At 43.6% G+C, this 17011-nt stretch overlaps 2 protein-coding genes across 5 annotated transcripts in view; one reads left to right on the top strand and one right to left on the bottom strand.

Moving 5' to 3' along the window:
- shld2 (shieldin complex subunit 2) overlaps positions 1 to 4316 on the bottom strand; it is an 87334-nt gene extending 83018 nt beyond the window's left edge. For 3 of the 4 annotated variants that reach the window (XM_059640289.1, XM_048563483.2, XM_059640291.1), the window contains exon 1: positions 4112 to 4316. The gene's annotated coding sequence lies outside the window, so the exon portion shown is untranslated. The remainder of the gene's footprint in view (positions 1 to 4111) is intronic. The other variant, XM_059640290.1, reaches the window with a different exon arrangement.
- Positions 4317 to 4408: 92 nt separating this feature from the next.
- Positions 4409 to 17011, top strand: part of LOC125467520 (glutamate dehydrogenase, mitochondrial) — a 73591-nt gene continuing 60988 nt past the window's right edge. Inside the window, exon 1 of the mRNA XM_048563486.2 lies at positions 4409 to 5236. Within this exon, the coding sequence (XP_048419443.1) occupies positions 4825 to 5236 (412 nt within the window). The 5' untranslated portion in view covers positions 4409 to 4824. The remainder of the gene's footprint in view (positions 5237 to 17011) is intronic.

Here is a 17011-nt window from a genome sequence, read left to right as displayed (position 1 = left end):
TGATGGGAATCTGGAACTCACTGCCTGAAATTGTGGTAGAGGCAGAAACCCTCATAACACCTAAAAAGTACTCTGATGCGTACTCACAATGATAAGGCATTCAAAGCTATGGGCAAAATGCTGGAAAATGTGGTTAGAATAGTTAAATGCTTGTTTTTGACCTGTATAGACTTGATGGGTCAAAGAGCCTTTTTCTGCACTGTGGACCTCCATGACTCTATAATTCTAAATGGTCAGAGATGTAATTCCATTTTGGTAGAGAGGACATTACAGATGAACATTAGAGATAGTGGGAACTGCAGATGCTGGGGAATCTGAGATAACAAAATGTGGAGCTGGATGAACACAGCAGGCCTAGCAGCGTCTTAGGAGCACAAAAGCTGACGTTTCGGGCCTAGACCCTTCATCAGAAATATTCTGTTTTCAGATCATGTCCAACAGATGGTATCAGATAGATAAAGAGCAGGAGTTTGTTACGTCCTCCTTCCTATCCCAGGTGTGCTAACGCCAACTGGAGCAGCCATATAGATGGACTACCGTTAATAAGAAAAATAATGCTTTGTAGAGTCCACTTCTTATTGTCCGTGGACTATAATAGGAAAAGATGCTGCTTAAAACCAAGGAAACAAAGATGTCTGCTGTTTTAAAACTGAGTGTCTGAAACACACTATGGGTTGTATTGACAATGTCGCCTTATTCAAGCAGTGAGGGAGAATTCGAGATAGTTTGGCCACTGCCTGGGTGTGGTCAAGGCAATATTGCCCAGAGACAGTTTTTTTTCCCTTTTTTTTAAAACACCCAGAAACGCTCTTTACGTAGAACTGACCATTTTTTCCTTAATCCATCACCAGATCACCTGTGGTACTCTTGTCATCTGTTAACCATCACAGTAAATCACCCGTGTTTCCAACTGAATAATTTAAGTGCAAAGACTGTTAAAGACAATGCAAACCATCAAAGGTGAAGGAAGGTTAGGGAGAGAGGGAGTGGACTAAATCAAAATGGAGTTGAAATGGGCCAGAAACACTCATTTGATTGGAAAAAAAACAATCGGGTCTAGCTGTTGTGGACACAGGAAGAATCAGCACAGTGACAGCCAATTTATTGGTTCCTGTGCAGGTGACCGTAGCTTGTGCACGTCATCATTAATCAGGATCAGCGTTCTCCTTTACCTGCAGGATTACAAGAATGCTATGTGCTGACCACTGCCAGATGAACTGGTGGTCAAAGATGTTTTCATTAACAAATTTTTCCATGAGAGACAGGTGCTATGGAAATGAACCAACTACTTGGAGCATTCTGCGGCAATGAAGCCAGACTCAGCCTCTGTAACAAAAACCAAAAGAACTGCAGATGCTGTAAATCAAGAACAAAAACAAAGTTGCTGCAAAAGCTCAGCAGATCTAGCAGTATCTGTGGATGTGAAAGCAGAGTTAATGTTTTGGGTACGGTGACCGTTCCTCAGAACTCTTCCTGCAATCCGACCCCACCACCAAAGACATTTTCCCCTCCCCACCCTTATCTGCTTTCCGGAGGGACCACTCTCTCCGGGACTCCCTTGTCCGCTCCACACTCCCCTCCAGCCCCACCACACCCGGCACTTGTCCCTGCAACTGCATAAAGTGCTACACCTGCCCCTACACCTCCCCCCTCACACGCTTCCCAGGCCCCAAGAAGACTTTCCACATCAAGCAGATGTTCACCTGCACATTTGCTAATGTGATATACTGCATCTGCTGCTCCCGTTGTGTCCTCCTCTATATCAGGGAAACCAAGTTGAAGCTTGGGGACCGCTTTGTAGATCACCTAGCCTCGGTTTGCATTAAACAACTGCACCTCCCACTCGCAAACCATTTCAGCTCCCCCTCCCATTCCTCAGATGACATGTCCATCATGGGCCTCCTGCAGTGCCACAATGATGCCACCCGAAGGTTGCAGGAACAGCAACTCGTATTCCGCTTGGGAACCCTGCAGCCCAACGGTATCAATGTGGACTTCACAAGCTTCAAAGTCTCCCCTCCCACTACCCCATCCCAAAACCAGCCCAGCTCATCAGTGCCTCCCTAAACTGTCCTTCCTCCCACCTATCCCTTCCTCCCACCTCCATCTCCTACTTACCAAACTCATCCCGCCCCCTTGACCAATCTGTCCTCCCTAGGACAACCTATCTCCTCCCTACCGCCCCACCTACACTCACGTTTACTGGCTCCATCCCTGCCTCCTTGACCTGTCTGTCTCCTCTCCACCTATCTTCTCCTCTTTCCATCTTCTATCCACCTCCCCCTCTCTCTCCCTATTTATTTCAGAACCCCCTTCCCCTCCCCCATTTCTGAACAAGGGTCTAGGCCTGAAACAAAGTGTGAAGCTGGATGAACACAGCAGGCCAAGCAGCATCTCAGGAGCACAAAAGCTGACGTTTCGGGCCTAGACTCTTCATCAGAGAGGGGGAATGGGGAGAGTTTCTGGAATAAATAGGGACAGAGGGGGAGACGGACCAAAGATGGAGAAAAAAGAAGATAGGTGGAGAGGAGAGTATAGGTGGGGAGGTAGGGAGGGGGTAGGTCAGTCCAGGGAATACGGACAGGTCAAGGAGGCGGGATGAGGTTAGTAGGTAGGAAATGGAGGTGAGGCTTGAAGTGGGAGGAAGGGATAGGTGAGAGGAAGAACAGGTTTGGGAGGCGGGGACAAGCTGGGATGGTTTTGGGATGCAGTGGGGGGAGGTGACGAGCTGGGCTGGTTTTGGGATGCAGTGGGGTAAGGGGAGATTTTGAAGCTTGTGAAGTCCACATTGATACCATTGGGCTGCAGAGTTCCCAAGCGGAATATGAGTTGCTGTTCCTGCAACATTTGGGTGGCATCATTGTGGCACTGCAGGAGGCCCATGGACATGTCGTCTTTGCAGAACACCTCTGCTCAGTTCGCAATAAACAACTGCACCTCCCAGTCGCGAACCATTTTAACTCCCCCTCCCATTCCTCAGACAATGTGGACTTCACAAACTTCAAAATCTCCCCTTCCCCCACTGCATCCCAAAACCAGCCCAGCTCGTCCCCTCCCCCTACTGCATCCCGAAACCAGCCCAGCTTGTCCCCGCCTCCGTGTTCTTCCTCTCACCTATCCCTTCCTCCCACCTCAAGCCGTACCTCCATTTCCTACCTACTAACCTCATCCCACCTCCTTGACCTGTCCATCTTCCCTGGACTGACCTATCCCCTCCCTACCTATACTCTCCTCTCCACCTATCTTCTTTTCTCTCCATCTTCGGTCCGCCTCCCCCTCTCTCCCTATTTATTCCAGAACCCTCACCCCATCCCCCTCTCTGATGAAGGGTCTAGGCCCGAAACATCAGCTTTTGTGCTCCTGAGATGCTGCTTGGCCTGCTGTGTTCATCCAACTTCGCACTTTATTATCTTGGATTCTCCAGCATCTGCAGTTCCCATTATCTCTCATCCTGAAACATCAGCTTTCCTGCTCCTCTGATGCTGCTTGGCCTGCTGTGTTCATCCGGCTCTACACCTTGTTATCTCAGATTCTCCAGCATCTGCAGTTCCTACTATCTCCCATCCTCTGTGACATTGGGTTCAGGTAGAACCTCAGTACAAAGTGACACTTGGAGTTGGCATCAGTCTCCACACAGCTTGATGCAGCCACACACAAAGGTCAAATATGACAACAACCGTGCAAACAGTCTGGGGTTTGGCCTCTGAACAGTAAGAGATGAGGAAGAGAATTACTTTACTATTCCATTAGAATTGTGAGATAAATTCCCAGCATACGTATCTTAGCTCTTTAACTGTACTGTGGAGAATGTTTGAGTGGCCTAGTTATCGTGTATTTAAAAATTAATAGATCGTGATAAACAGGATTCTCACACAAATGGGTTGAGCACAAAATATTAACTGTCTAAAATTTGGGATGTGAGCTCAACTTGGATTTGATTGCCAGAGGTCTGATCTACTTATTAGATGATCCAGATTTTTCGTGCTTACTTTAACCACAGGCAGCTTGCGATCTTGGAAGCAACATGAAGAAAACGATTAAATGTTTATCTGAGGTGGTAAATGACATCGGCTTGACACGGAAAGTCGAAGAAAGTTTGCAGCATCCCTACCTCCAGCACTGACCCTGTAAGAGCGGCGAACATTGACGATAAGGCAAGCTAAGCCTTCTTTTCAAAACCTCTCCTCCCTCAACACGTGTTGCGTAACCTACCATCGAATTGCAGACAGAGTTTCGCCCAAAACTGGATTTCAAAAAGGAAACGGCGCCCATCCGACGGAAACTACCGAGGATTCTCGAAGCATCTCAAGCTCGGCTGACCCCTATTGGCTGATTTGACAGGCTGTTGTGGGGGAGAGGGAGGAGGCACCGGCGGCGCGTGGAAGTTACGTCACATAGGGCCGCTTGCCAGCAGCACGGAAGGTTTTCGATGGGGTGGCGGGGGAGAGGAGAGTGCGGGCTATGCACGGTCGTTTGGGATCCACGATCCACGGCCCGCCCACCCCTTTCTTCCAACGGACGGGCGAGGGCCTTAGGATAATGCCACGCCCCCTTTCCACACCCCGCCCCTCCCTTGACCCTGGACGCAAGCGTGGTCGTGCCACCGTTTGACAGGGTGGCGCATGCGCAGCGGTAGGCTTAGCGGCTGTTTGTCATTAAGCCTGGCCTCGGGCGTTCAGTGAAAGAGCGGCAGTTGTTTGCCGGCTTGTAGGGAGGGGAGAGAAAAAAATATTCTCCGTGCTGTCACTGTTCTCTGGAGTATCGCTTCAGCACGGTATCCGTCCAAACCCCTCCCTACACTCTCGTCTCCCTCTGTCGCTCGCCATGTACCGGTATCTGGGGGAGCTCTTGGCTCGCGGGGCGGCCGCTGCCTCGCCGTGCGCTGCTGAGGGCAGTTTGCAGCGCCTCGGCGGGCCGTCTGTGTTGCTCCACTGCCGGCGTTATTCGACCGAGCCTTCAGCCACCCAGCAGCAGGACGACCCTAACTTCTTCAACATGGTGGAGGGATTTTTCGACCGCGGGGCGAAGATCGTGGAGGACAAGTTGGTGGAGGACCTGCGGACCCGCGAGTCGGACGAGCAGAAGCACAACCGGGTGCGGGGCATCCTGAAGATTATCAAGCCCTGCAACCACGTCTTGTCCGTGTCCTTCCCCATCAAGAGGGACAACGGCGAGTGGGAAGTTATCGAGGGCTACCGAGCCCAGCATAGTCAACACCGGACGCCCTGCAAAGGAGGTAAGGCAAAAGAGTGCCACTCGGCTGGGACTGTTGTGGGCATCCGTATCCCTATGGGGGCAACTGCAGGCGTCCTTGCCCCTGCCACCCTGTCCCTGTGCGGACAACTCCGCTGTCTTCCTGTATGGAGAAAGTAGTAACTACTCCTGTGCTTGTCACTACTTTCTTTTCTTTCTCCCCACCACCGCCCCCCAGCCTTGGATACAGTTGTGGCTTCCCTTGCCACTGTGTCCCTCTGATCGCAGCTATAGTCTCTCCTGCCTTTGCTGTATTACCTCTCTGGGTACAGCTATCTCTGCCCCTTACTGGCCTGTCTATGGGGACAGCTATGGATATCCCTGTCTTACCACCCTGTCTCTCAGGACATCCGGAGATGTCCTTGCCCTTATTTTCCTGTCACTCCGTGGAGTCAGCTGCTTATGCTCCTGCCCCTGTATGGCATCTACTACAAGCACTGCTGAAGTTGGAATTTGTAATTTAACTGTTCCAGTTCAAATTGGAACTGCTTAAGAATTCCTAATAAGGAACTTTTGTCCATGTATTTATTGTATTGGAATTGTCCTAGCTTTTAAAAACTTCTAGTTCTCATGAATGCAAGAATATAGTCTAGGCACTGTTTGCAGAAGAGCAGTGTGTTTATATTTTTAGTATAGTGTATGTGTGGAAGACTGGATGTATTGCAAGGATGGGCTTAAAGTTAGAAAGTTTGATTGTGATACACTTGTTTCTTGATTTCCTATAGTGTTGTTTATTTCTGACACTTTTGACCAATTAACCTTTTTCTTGGGATTTAAAAATTTTCTACCATGAATTGAATCTATTCTGTTTGGTTTTAATTGGAGTTGTGACTGCTTTTTCAGGTGTTAATGTAACTAATTTGGGTATTGGCCCTTCTCTGACCATAAAAGTATGCTATTCAGGTCATTCAGAAGTTTTATCTATTTTCAAAGCTTTTAAATTGCCTACTTGTTTTCAGCCACATACAGGATAGTTGGGAATATTTTGAAGCAGTGTAATTTTACTTCAAGAACATTCCTTCCTGCCACCCTCCCCACTTTTTTTTTACTTACTAACTCCACCCCTTCGCTATGCAATTACTGATTCTGTGATTTTAATTTTCCCTTGAACTCTCGCATCTGTTCTGCAGCAGGATTTTTGTTTTGTGAGCAGCAAGACCAGGAGATGAACATCAGTTTCCCCAAGTGTAGTTGTAGCCACACCCTTGATCTTTAGCACCAACCATTTCAGCTTCAAACCTATTTATCTACCAGTTTCCTTTGCCTTTTTAGATGTCAACTTAAATTTCCCTATGGCGTCTCTCTTGTCAATTTCTGCTGCTTAAATGCTTTCTTCAAACCTGTCCACCTATTGCTCTATAACTGATCTGTACAGTTTGGGTTTTGACATGTAGAAGTATTTTTCATGACTATCTTGTTTCTATCTTAGTTCTTGTACTATTGCAATCCCATAGTGTTGCTGCAGTGCTGAACAACAACTTCGTCTGCAGGTCCTGCTTGACTGCTGTTGGCCTTATTTTTATTTTTATTTAGGCTAAATTACCTACTTTTGGTTAATGTTAATTTGTATAATTATTCTCTTTGCCTCCCAGTTTTTTCTGCCAAATTCACTAGTTGCAATATCCTTTTTCTGAAGAATAGAAACAAAATCAAGTTTCTTGTTTGAAACATTTGCCAATATATTTTTCCTCCTCCTCCTCTTTCTCTCCCCCCCCCCCCCCCCCCCCCCCACAAAAATTCTCATTTGATACACAAACTTCTTCTGTTCCAAACTTCCAAAGTGTTCTGAAGAAGGGTTGCCTGGACCCAAGTTGTTCACTCTGATTTCTCTCCGCAGATGCTGCCAGTCCTGTGAGCTCTTTCAGCAATTTGTTTTTGTCCCAAATTTCTGGATTTGGCCTTCTGAGTGCTGAAGGTACCAAACTCTGAAGCAGGGTCTAGGCCTGAAACGTTAGCCTTCCTCCTCCTCTGCTGCTTGGCCTGCAGTGTTCATCCAGCTGTACACCTTGTTATCTCAGATTCTCCAGCATCTGCAGTTCCTACCGTCTCTGAAACTCTACCTTCTGCCTCCTCTGACCCAGGCTGGAAAATGGAAGTAGAGTAAGATCTAGAGCTAGATGTGGCCAAACATCGTCTCTTCCTGGTAACATCTTTTTCCCTTGACTGTGCCAGTCTCGCTGGCTAACACAAATTGGATTAGAAATGCAGAGCCCTGACACCTTAATGGCCCTGAACTCTCGTATTCTGTTACTAAAAGAGCTTTCTTCGATCTTCAGAACATTACTAACCTGCACCCTATTCTTCCCTCAACCACTGAAATTAAAGTCCATACTTCATTCACTTTCATGGTTGACTATTTCTGTGCACTTAACCATTCCTATCAATCCTCCTTCAACTTCAAGATACAGCATATTTAGAAGTCCCTTGCACCTGATTACCCTAATTCAATTAACCTACCTTCTCCCCCCCCCCCCCCCCCCCCAACCCTCGCTGTGCTGCTAGCTATTGTTTCTACTATCCTGTACCTGTGGTTTGTTTTTTTTTTTCCTGGTTTCCTTTTTATTTTTAAAGAAAAGAAAATATTTATCAATCTTCTTTTACCATCCCTCTTAGTTCCCTACTCAATCATCCCCTTCCCAGTTTAGTTCCCCTCTCTTGTGTACTTCAATGTACTTTTTGGCCCTAGCATAATGCTCTGACATGGAACCTGCTTGTAAAGAATGCTGAAATACTCACCCTTATTTTAAATCTCTCTAATGCCTTGATCCTCTGATTTTTCTCCAGCTCTACAATCTTCAGACCTGTTCACTTCTCTATTCCTGGCATGTGCATGTCATGATTTCCATTGCTGTGTCATTGGTGATTGTTTTCAGCGACCAGAGACCCAAAATCTTTAACTTTCCCCTCTCAACCCCTCTCTTATTAAAATGGCCCTAAGTTTGCCTATATTACTAAGTTCATCCAGTCCTCATGCCTCTATGCAACTCTGTCAAATTGTGTTGTAAAATGCCTCAATGGAGCACCTTCAGATAGTTGACTGTATTAACACTATCAAACAACTGCAGGTTGTTATCTACATGTTCCGGTCTAATGCATGTTATTGTGGTTGACTCTGGTATTCCACATTTTGAAGCAGTATATTAAACCTCAATATTTTGCTGAAGATTACTCTGTTCAAGTCTCTGCACAAGTTTTCTGGGAAGACAACACAAGTTTCCTGGCTAATCCTTGAATCATCGCCAGTTTTAAAAAAACTTTATCAAGTGTACAAAATCCTCAATTTACCTCTGGATTCAGATTAACAAAATATGGACCTGTGTTCAGTACTTAACAAGAATGACTAAGTTCCACCGTATTGTACTAGTTTGGCAAAAATGACAGATGTTCCTTGTGTGTCTTTTCTGGTGTTCAGTCCATTTGGACTTATTTAAAAACACATGTCTTTGCAGAGGAAACATGAGACAATCTAATCATTGCCCTTTGACGTTTGAGTGTGTTACTATCACTGAATTCCCCACTGTCAACATCCTTGGGTTACCATTGACCAGCAATTCAACTGGACTTGTCACACAAACACAGTTGCTACAAGACCAGGTCAGAAGCTAGGAGTGCTGTGATGAGTAACTCCCCTCCTTACTTGCCAAAGCCTGTCCACGTCTAGAAGGCAAATGAGAAGCTGGTTAGGCTGGAACTTTTTCCCTGGATTAATGGGGGCTGAGGGGTGAACTTACAGAGGCTTATAAAATAAAGAGGCCCAGATAAAGTGAATAGCCAAGGTCTTTTTCCCAGAGTAGGAATCCAAAATTAGAGGACAAGTTTAAAGTGAGAGTGAGAAGATTGAAAGGGACCAGAAGGGCAACTTTTTCCAGAGTGGTGCGTATATGGACAGAACTGCTACAGGAAGTCTTAGAGGTGGTAAAATTACAACATTTAAAAGACGTTTGGACAACTACACGGATAGGAAAGTTTAGAGGCAAATGGGACTAATTCAGTTTAGGAAACCTGGTCAGCATGGCTAGGTTGGGCCAAAGGGGCTGTTTCTGTGTTGAATGACTGACTCTGACTCTAACGCTTTCTTACAAATAAATAAATTCAGACTAAAGCTTTAAAAAAAATAACTGAATTGTCCTTGTTTTACTCAGCTAGTTATAAATCCTTAAGACTCCTTCTGCATACATACGCACCAAAACCAAGTGGTAAACTTGGGGCGGGGGGGAAAAACCTACCAAAGTACTACATAGAACATTACAGCACAGTACAGGCCCTTCGGCCCTCTATGTTGTGTCGACCTGTCATACCGATCTCGAGCCCGTCCAACCTACACTATTCCATGTATGCCCATATGCTTATCCAATGACGCCTTAAATGTACCCAAAGTTGGCGAATCTACTACTGTTGCAGGCAAAGCGTTCCATTCCCTTACTACTGAGTAAAGAAACTACCTCTGACATCTGTCCTATAATCTTTCACCCCTCAATTTAAAGCTATGCCCCCTCGTGCTCGCCGTCACCATCCTAGGAAAAAGGCTCTCCCTATCCACCCTATCTAACCCTCTGATTATTTTGTATGTTTCAATTAAGTCACCTCTCAACCACCTTCTCTCTAATGAAAACAGCCTCCAGTCCCTCAGCCTTTCCTTGTAAGACCTTCCCTCCATACCAGGCAACATCCTAGTAAATCTCCTCTGCACCCTTTCCAAAGCTTCCACATCCTTCTTATAAAGCGGTGACCAGAACTGTACACAATACTCCAAGTGCGGCCGCACCAGAATTTTGTACAGCTTCACCATAACCTCTTGGTTCTGGAACTCGATCCCTCTATTAATAAAAGCTAAAACACTGTATGCCTTCTTAACAGCCCTGTCAACCTGGGTGGCAACTTTCAAGGATTTGTGTACATGGACACCGAGATCTCTCTGCTCGTCTACACTACTAAGAATCTTACCATTAGCCCAGTACTTTGCCTTCCGGTTAATCCTACCAAAGTGCATCACCTCACACTTGTCTGCATTAAACTCCATTTGCCACCTCTCAGCCCAGCTCTGCAGCTTATCTATATCTCTCTGACACCTACAGCATCTTTCGTCACTATCCACAACTCCACCGACCTTAGTGTCGTCTGCAAATTTACTAACCCATCCTTCTGCGCCCTCATCCAGGTCATTTATAGAAATAACAAATAGCAGTGGACCCAACACCGACCCTTGCAGTACACCACTAGTAACTGCTCTCCAGGATGAACATTTCCCATCAACGACCACTGTCTTCGTTCAGCAAGCCAATTTCTGATCCAAACTGCTATATCTCCCACAATTCCATTCCTCCACATTTTGTACAATAGCCTATTGTGGGGAACCTTATCAAATGCCTTGCTGAAATCCATATACACCACATCAACTGGTTTACTGTAATCTACCTGTTTGGTCACCTTCTCAAAACTCAATAAAGTTTGTGAGGCACTACCTTCCCTTCACAAAATCGTGCTGACTATCCCTAATAATTTATTCTTTTCTAGTTGATTATAAATCCTATCCCTTATGACGTTTTCCAACACTTTACCAACAACTGAGGTAAAGCTCACTGGCCTATAATTACCAGGGTTGTCTCTACTCCCCTTCTTGAACAGGGGAACCACATTTGCTATCCTCCAGTCGTCTGGCACTATGCCTGTAGACAATGACGAGTTAAAGATCAATGCCAAAGGCTCGGCAATCTCCTCCCTGGCTTCCCAGAGGATCTGAGAATAAATCCCATCCGGCCCAGGGGACTTATCTATCTTCACCTACTGAAGGATTTCTAATACCTCTTCCTTGTGAACCTCAATCCCACTTAGTCTAGTAGCCTGTATCTCAGTATTCTCCTCGACAACATTGTCTTTTTCTAGAGTGAATACTGTTGAAAAATATTCATTTAGCGCTTCCCCTAACTCATCTGACTCTACACACAACTTACCACTACTATCCTTGATTGGGCCTAATCTTACTTTCGTCATTCTTTTATTCCTTAAGTACCTATAGAAAGCCTTCGGGTTTACCCTGATCCTATGTGCCAACAACTTCTCATGTCACCTCCTGGCTCTTCTGAGCTCTCTCTTTAGGTCTTTCCTGGCTACCTCGTAGCCCTCAAGTGCCCTAACTGAGCCTTCACATCTCATCCTAACGTAAGCCGCCTTCTTCCTCTTGACCAGAGATTCCACCTCCTTCGTAAACCACAGCTCCCACGCTCTACAGCTTCCTCCCTGCCTGACAAGTACATACTTATCTAGGACACACAGGAGCTTTTCCTTGAATAAGCTCCACATTTCTAATGTGCCCATCCCCTGCAGTTTCCTTCCCCATCTTATGCTCCCTAAATCTTGTCTAATCTCATCGTAATTGCCTTTTCCCCCAGGTATAACTCTTGCCCAGTGGTATACACCTATCCCTTTCCATCACTAAAGTAAACATAACAGAATTGTGATCGCTATCACCAAAATGCTCACCTACTTCTGAATCTAACACCTGGCCAGGCTCATTACCCAGTAATGACACCAGTGCTCTGATTTGATGGATTTTTACTTTTGTTTTCCAAGTCTTTCAGGTTCTTGCGTTACTTCACAGGAGGCACAGAGTGACTGGATTGTGAATTATAAAGTTTTTGACTTATTCATTTGCAAGCAACAGCTTACAGCAAGTAGTAGGTGGAAATAATGTGGCTTTCTTCAGACTTTGGGTATTCTACGAGAGAGGGGAGGGATAGCCACCTGCCCTTTAGCAGTATGAAGGCATTTGCCATTGTCATTGGTACCCATAAGTTGTTCAGTTAGGCAGGAACCCAGAGTTGTTATCAAGCTGATGACCTTTCACATCTGCAGCTAGTTGCAAATCTGCAAACCAATCAGTAATTTATTGCTGACCGAATCTTTCTTTGTACATGCACCTCTAGAGGTAGACCACTTAGCAATATTGCACCCCTCCTGTTTAAACAAATCAGCAAAGTAATGCAGTGTTTCAGTAACTTGTTTCTTTGTTATGAAGTGGTCCTCTTCCCAATTCAGTCCACAATCAAAAATACAGAACAACAAAACGATGCAATCTTTTCAGGTGAAATATCACAAATACAATTTAACATTAACTTGGATTTTTGTAGTTGCTGGATTCTCAAGGCTACATAATAACTGTTGTATGAAACATCCAGCATCTGAAACCATTTGATCACCTCATTCATCTGACACTTTACATTGGAAGTTATAATAATTTTGATCTTCATTTTAGCACAAGTAGGGACTCAGGATTTCTTCCTCTGCTGTAGAATCAAAGAATGACACAAAACAGGAAGAAGTTATTTGACCCATGCCATTGGTACTAAATAGATAATTCTTTGTGGGAGCCTGCATATAGACACTGCAGTTGGCAGTCTTCTGTGTTGCATTTTTTTTTGATTGAGAAGAAATTTTCTGATGCTCTGTTGCTTACATCCTAAACTGGAAAACAACTCCACCACTCCATCCTATTAGCTGTATTTATCCCCTTCAAGTACAAAGTTCCCTTACAACTGAACCTCCTACTTTTCTGCGGCAGTGCATTCTATATCATAAATCATTGCGTTAAAAATAATTCTCACCTCACCTTTGGGTCTTCGACCAATTACATGAAACTGTTTCTATCAGAATAAAATGTTTAATCTTATTTAATAGAACTCTTCTAGGCTTTTAGTTCATGCATTCTTGGTGTCTTTAGATTGCCTTTGCCTATGCCTTTGTCAGAACTGATAGCTGCCTCCTACCATGCACCTAAGTTCCCTCAAGGATAGGTGCACTTCAGTTGACTTTAAAGTTTGCTGTTTTGAAACTTTTTGAGATGACATAATTGTTTGCCAAAATGCCATTAAATTTTATCAGAGATAATGGGAACTGCAGATGCTGGAGAATCCAAGATAAAAGTGTGGAGCTGGATGAACACAGCAGGCCAAGCAGCATCTCAGGAGCACAAAAGCTGATGTTTCAGGCCTAGACCCTTCAAGAGATGAAGGGTCTCGGCCCGAAACGTCAGCTTTTGTGCTCCTGAGATGCTGCTTGGCCTGCTGTGTTCATCCAGCTCCACATTTTGTTATCCGCCACTAAATTTTGACTTCATTTGGAATGGTCTTTTGCTCACCACACCCTATTAAGATATTGAAGGATGCATGTTGTAAAAGTTCTGTTTGTTATTTCCTGAGTGTATTCAAAGGAAGATATTGTCCTGCAGGACTAAAAGTAGGAGTGAAATTTCTTAATGTATTTGGAGAATACTACCACTGTAACATACATCATCACAAGTTCAAATCACTTGACTGTCCAATGGTTGAGAACACTATCTGTTCTCTTATTTCTAGTTGTAATCTGATTTTGGAGCATTTTATGAGGAGTTTACTGGCTTGCTTTAAGTATAAATGATGTCAACTGATCATGGATTTCTGCCTGTATTCAAGATCCAGTTTATTTTCAGTTCAGTACATTGCATTTCAACTTGAAGTTTATTTGGAGACCAATTCAGTGAGTGAGGATGGCAGGTAAATAAAATCACTCACTGTAGCACATCAGCTCTTGCTTCAAATCGGGCATAGCGAACAATGTTCCTTTGGACTAATTTTTTAAAGGACAAATGCAGAGCTGCCTACAAAAAATTGACTAGAGATTGTTGGATTGCTTGCTGTTCCTGAGAAGCCATGTCGACCTCCGTATTGCCAAAAGTTCACTATTTAAATCAGTTATTTCCTTGCACACTAGCTTCTTTTCTGGTTCTGAGCAAGGTTTAGACTGGACTCACTTAACTGTTTCTGTCTCCCCAGATGCTGCTGAATTTCTCCAGCATTTTGTCTTTGTTTCAGTTTTTTGGATTTGCAGTAGATTATTATTAATCCCCTTCTGGTATGGTTTGTCATGCCATTTGTCATTGGGTGGCATGGTTCATGAGGCTGCAGAATATTGACCTTCTGCAATTTTGAGTAGTTATTGCTTCAGTACTTCACAGTTGAGTGATAAGGTGAAAAAATTAACACCAATCCAGAGTTCAGAGGTAACTGACAGCTTGGTCAGAGGTAAGAGTTAGAAAAAGACAGAAGCATAGACCAGAGTCTGGACACATGGAAGTGCTGTTGTTCGCAACCTATCCACACTTATGTCACTGGCTGCTGATATCCAGGTTTTATTAATCTAGCTGGAACATTAAATGCATCATTCCAGTATTTTCTTCAGTCAGCTCACAGAAAACAATTTATACTACATGTGGTGCTCTTATTGAAATCTCAAATTAAATTTTCTAGATTCACTACGTTGCACAAAGTGCATCCACAGTTGCTGGAATTGATCGATGTACAAGCAACTTTGGCTTGATTTTTAACTTGAAAGACTGAATGGCTTGCTTTGGTCCCAGTATCTCTCTGATCTACTTCATGCATCAGAATTTTCTTTCCAATTTTTCAGGTTTAAGCATCTTTCTGATGCTTTTTACTAGGATTCCATCTGATATCAATACAAAAATAGAAGTTGCTGGAAAAACTTAGGTCTGGGAGTATGCATCAAGGGAAGCCAGAGTTAACGTTTTGGACCCTGTGACCCTTCAGAACCACTTACTAAAGAAGCCATCTCTGTGCTTTGGGTATTACAAGTGTCTGTCAACCCTTAAAAAAAATGATATCCAGGCAATTTTATCAGCAAGCTTGCATAAATATACCTGTTGCTGTCATGTTCTACTCCAGTGCCCAGGTGCTCATTTTTGCCCAAGTGTCATTCTTGCTCTACATTTATTCTTGAGATCCTAATACTGTGAAAATAGTTTACTGGATTAGACCATCATTGTTTGTGGAAGTATCTGTCTTAAATTTAATTTTTGTATGACACATGAATTGGTTCAGAAATACAAATTCGTTACAGAAATATTGCAATTGTGATTTTTAAATTAGTGCTTTCTAAAATACTTTCACTTCATCCTTTCCATCCTTTCACTAAAGATTGCCTTATCAGAAACAATTAAATTTTATTGACATAAGTAGGAACTTTTAGATGGTGTTTGTGAATTTATAATGCTACTTAGAAGTTAAATTGTCCCTGCAAGATTAAGATTGTCTTTACTAATCTGTTCAGAGAGGTTATTGCTCCACGCTGAATATTGTCTGTTTGCTAGAATAAGGCATTCTGGTTAATGATAGTTAGCAATTTTTGAACTCTGACCTGTCAGTCATGTGACACTCATACCAATGTCCTTCATCATCTGATCACTAAGGTTCATGATAGTCACAAGCTTAGAAGCAGCTTTCTTTTATACAAGATTATTTTCTTAAATAGAACCCAGTCTTTTATTTCTGGGGAATAGTTTCATGGCCTTGTGTAGAGTATATAGCTGTTTATGTGATTCTTGCATTGTGACAGCAAGGATAATTTTAAATCAGTTGTGTATTAAACGAGGCCCATATTCTGGTAATACTTTCCATGTCCTTGGACCATCCCAGAGTTCTTTATAAATAATTACAATTGAAATATATTTCCTGTTTTTTAGGAACGTGATCATGAGGATTGCGTTCTGTGTTCTTCTGTTTCTTTGTTTCATAATTATAGAAAACGACATTGTCTCAAACATTGCCTGTTCATCCTTTCAATTCATTTTAGTATTCAATTGTTACATCAGTCACATAAAAGGAGTAATTAATGTTACAGCAATGTGATCAAATACACAGAATATTTATTGTAATCTGAACAGGAACTTACGCATACATTGCAAGTACAGAAGCAGACTTAGACCTCTTAGTCTGGCAGGCTGCAGTCGCAAGTTCTGAGTCACATGCAATGTTGCTTACATCTGTAAATTACCAAAAGTCTGTTGTCTCTCAACATGCATTGCTTATGTTTTTGCACTAATTTGATATAGCTGCTTCTAGCAATGCCACCATTTATTATCCATTCCTAATTGCCCTCTGTCAAAGTCTTGCCTCAACTGCCACATTGAGTAGGGGTTTGCAGGATGGGATTGTGATAATGAAGGAATGCCATTATAGAATCCAGACTTATAATTATTGGAATTGGAAGAAAACTTGCAGGTGATGGTTTTTCCATATGTTTGGTGCTCTTGTCCTTCTGGATAGTTGTGGTTGTAAGATTAGGAGAGACTGTCAAAGCTTCTTCGGAATATTGCTGTAGTGCATGTTACGCTCATTATGAGGTGAGCTGAGAGTGCGGTGTACTTTAAGGTCACGAATAAGCACCAGTCAAATTTTCCTGGATTCTGTTGAGCTGCTTGAACGTTGCTACCTTGATTCATGCCACTGGTAATTCCATCACAATTCTGAAATGTTTGTAGAGGGTGCACGGTCCGAGCAATATGCTGAAAGCCAACGATGGTGGCTTCTTTAGTTTTATCCTATGCTTTGCGATAATCTGGTACAAGTGATTTGGCTTGCTGTATAGATTCTGGAGAGCAGTTAGGTCAATCATCCGATGTGCCTCAAGTTACAGAAATGGCAGATTTTTGTTTTTCTCCCTGAACTAGGTGACTTTTGAGGCAGTCTACCATTTTGGTCAGTTACAAACTTATTGCAGAACACTGCAACACAAAGGGACTTGCACACAGAAGGTGAGCATGTAGGTGCAGCAGGTAATCAAGAAGGCTGATTGAATGTTGGTCCCTACTTGTACAACCTCCTTGAAATAGGGAAGCTTTACAGCAACTGTACAAGGCGCTGGTGACACTACATTGGTGTACTGTGAGCAGTTTTGGTCCCTTTTTTTTTAAAGAAAAGCATCATTT

The sequence above is a fragment of the Stegostoma tigrinum genome, chromosome 37, assembly GCF_030684315.1.
Source record: "Stegostoma tigrinum isolate sSteTig4 chromosome 37, sSteTig4.hap1, whole genome shotgun sequence".
Lineage (NCBI taxonomy): Eukaryota > Metazoa > Chordata > Chondrichthyes > Orectolobiformes > Stegostomatidae > Stegostoma > Stegostoma tigrinum.
Note: the sequence above shows the minus strand (reverse complement) of the source record. Positions and strands in the feature narration are given on the sequence as shown.